The sequence below is a fragment of the Hordeum vulgare genome, chromosome 2H, assembly GCF_904849725.1.
Source record: "Hordeum vulgare subsp. vulgare chromosome 2H, MorexV3_pseudomolecules_assembly, whole genome shotgun sequence".
Lineage (NCBI taxonomy): Eukaryota > Viridiplantae > Streptophyta > Magnoliopsida > Poales > Poaceae > Hordeum > Hordeum vulgare.
In genome coordinates, this window is record NC_058519.1 from 3,192,942 (window position 1) to 3,195,891 (window position 2,950).

The 2,950-nt window shown below is 46.9% G+C and overlaps 1 protein-coding gene across 1 annotated transcript; it reads left to right on the forward strand.

The window, feature by feature from the left end:
- Positions 1–1,467: 1,467 nt before the first annotated feature.
- On the forward strand, positions 1,468–2,414 carry LOC123431404 (bidirectional sugar transporter SWEET4-like). The gene is made up of 3 exons (XM_045115196.1): positions 1,468–1,867; positions 1,973–2,104; positions 2,289–2,414. The coding sequence occupies exons 1-3, from the start codon at positions 1,493–1,495 to the stop codon at positions 2,412–2,414; spliced, it is 633 nt and encodes a 210-aa protein (XP_044971131.1). The 5' UTR covers positions 1,468–1,492.
- The last annotated feature ends 536 nt before the right edge of the window (positions 2,415–2,950 follow it).

The following is a 2,950-nucleotide window of genomic DNA, read 5'->3' on the forward strand; positions in this document are numbered from 1 at the left end:
GTCCGGACATATCTGAGCAATGCCTTCAACAAGGTAAAGACACAAAACATCGTCATTGATATGTATAACAAACTTGAGTTAGACCTAGCATTTTCACCCTAGAGCTCAAGACTGGGTACTCAAGAAGCACCACCGAATCGATGTCAATCATGTGTTGTTGCTACCACTTTTCCACGATTCTAGCAACTAAAGGCATTGGACAAGAAGTCCCACTACCACCACTGCACAACCACACCCTCTGCGTCAAGACGATGTCCATATATTGCATCGCATGGTCGACCAAAAATGAACAGAGTGAGAGCCTCCAAAACACGCAATGGAGCCCTTCAGTTGTATCTCGGAAAGTCACCAAAGAGAAACCCTCATGAAGACATTTCGGTGCTCGCTGCAATCCATAGCTCGAGTTGATGTCCGAAGCCCCCACCTACAGGATGCTGCCGACCACATCGAGGATGCCTCCATTGGCAGTCTCCAGGAATCAGCCAACAACCGCTACATTGAGCAGCACCAACGGGAACCTGCACTCCTCACGCATGTCGGTGGTGCCTCCGCATGCCGGAAGCCATGCGTTGGCCCCATGCATGTTCGGAACAAGACATTGGCGATCCTGAGCTCCTAACATAACATTGTACCTTCCCTACAGCACACACGGGCTTTGCCGATGTCCCCTCTTGTGGCAGTGTGACTAGGTTTTCCTCTAGACCGGAGTGTTGGCCTTTGCGTGTTTGGTGGCTCCACATACAAGTCCCCCATGCAGAGGTGAAATAAAACTTCCCTAACAAATTTGCCCTCGTCCTAGTACCTCATGGTAGTCGGAGCTCACCTCTTCAATCGACTCGTCCACCCTGTTCGTCCCGATTTTACCCATTCGAGTCCCGCCGCTGCCACATGTTGCTTCGCCGTCTGACGCGCCTACATATTTGTCATGGAACCCCACGGACGCGCCTCCGTGGAGCACGTGGTGCCTTAGGGCCGTAGTTACCCCACCATGCAGGTGGAGTTCATTGATCACACACATCCCAGACGGAGTTCACCTTCCGCCGCATCCTAACCGCCATTGCTTGCCGCTTTCCTAGCCCCGAAGTTCAACATCAGTCACATCCCAGCCGCAGTAGCTACCAGTGAAAGACAGACAGAGAGAAGACCAAGTGACGTACTGGACATAAGGGACTGCAAAGCCACTACTCCAATAATGCAGAAAGAGATGCTATTGGAGAAGCTCTCTGTGAGGGAGTAAAACGCAGTACTCCTATGTGCACGAAGCTTGTACTAATAGGCATTGAACTTTGCTTACGTGTTGGACACTAATAGATTTTTTACCCTTTTCTGAAAAGAGGGGAACGCCCTCATCCTCGGTGATGCATGCAGCCTAGCCATTATTCATTAATCTAAAGTTCATCACCCGGCTACGATAAAACTCAACAAAATATTGCCACTCGTGTGTTTTTTTACCTAAGTGACCATCCGTTTGTTTTGTTCGCGCAGGTGCACTATGGTGATCCCAGTTTGGAAGGAAAGGTCTGTAGGAGATCGGAAGGTATATGGACATGTCTTGCTCTTCTTCAACAGCGTGATGTGGACACTGTATGCCTCGACGGATCTCCCCAACAAGCTCTTGCTCTTCATCATCAGTGGAATGGGAATCATCGTTCATTTTTTCTACACCACCTTCTACATCACGTTTGCGGAACCAGAGAATCGTCGGCATGCCGTAATCATTCTTTCCGCATTTTTGGTCGTCGCTTTAATAACGGCAGTATTAGTAGCTTCGATGGTGCTGATCACTCATACGTGGAGTAATACTTTTGTCGATGTCATGGCTTCAATATCTGGAGCATCTACACAAATAGTTCCAGCATATGATCTGGTAAGTTCAAGCTACGGCTGGTGAAGTGGACTTTCTAGCGTGATTTATAAATCTATTGTCCGTTTTCTCGTTGGTGGATTGAAACCGATCGAATTTGTACGGCAGGTGATGGTAATCATGAAGATCAAGCAGATCAACGACATGAACCCAGTAATCATGGCCGTCATCTCCCTCTTAAGTGCATGTACATGGGCCCCCTACGGCTTCATGACCGTCCCAGTCAACCCCTACGTCGTGGTACTTAATATCTATCCTTGGTGCCATCAATCCATCTCATTATAGGTCTAGAGAGTGAGTGAGAGAGAGTGAGAGAGATGGAGACTACCTATGTGAAGGGACTTCTGTTGTGATCTACTCAATATAATAATATTTCCATTGCAGGAATGTACAATTGCTCATTGCCGTCGTTATGTGCATGCAGGTACCGAATATCATTGGCATTGTGTCCACGGTTACGCAGATAACTGTATACTCTTGTCTGCTATACCGCAAGACACGCATCCACTCTGCCCAAAAGGAAGTAGAGCTCTCAGCGTCTCCTGTGTAGAGGTTGTGGAGGCAAATGGAGACGAGTATTTGTTTTTTGACACCGAGCCAAATCGGGACTAAATTGAACTAGCTATGAAAGTTGTTTCCATTGTTGGACGATCTATCTGTGAAGACGGATGAATCGATCGCTGGCTCCGGTAAGAGGCAGATTTGTCAAATTAATTCATTTGGCGAGTCGAAAGCCAAGAGTGTGGACTATTTCTGTAACTCCGATGTCATGTCACTTACGTAGTGTTTAAATTGCCCCTTTCTGTGAAATGTCATGATTGTGGATTATGCTACTTCTGTGTCCATTTCATTCTGATGTGCATATATCACAATCAATGTTCCTCAATGCCTTTGTGCCGGTCACTGGCTGCGCTGAATCACACATATGGCCAATGCACAACCATTTGCTTGTCAAAACAGGTAATTGTGAACGACGAGAAGGGACAGAGTAGCACCAAAAGTTTTGGACGATTAGTAGTTTGTTTTTGCATGCATGTTTCCCTAAAATCTACGCAACTAGATAATGGAGTTTGGTCTTCATTATAT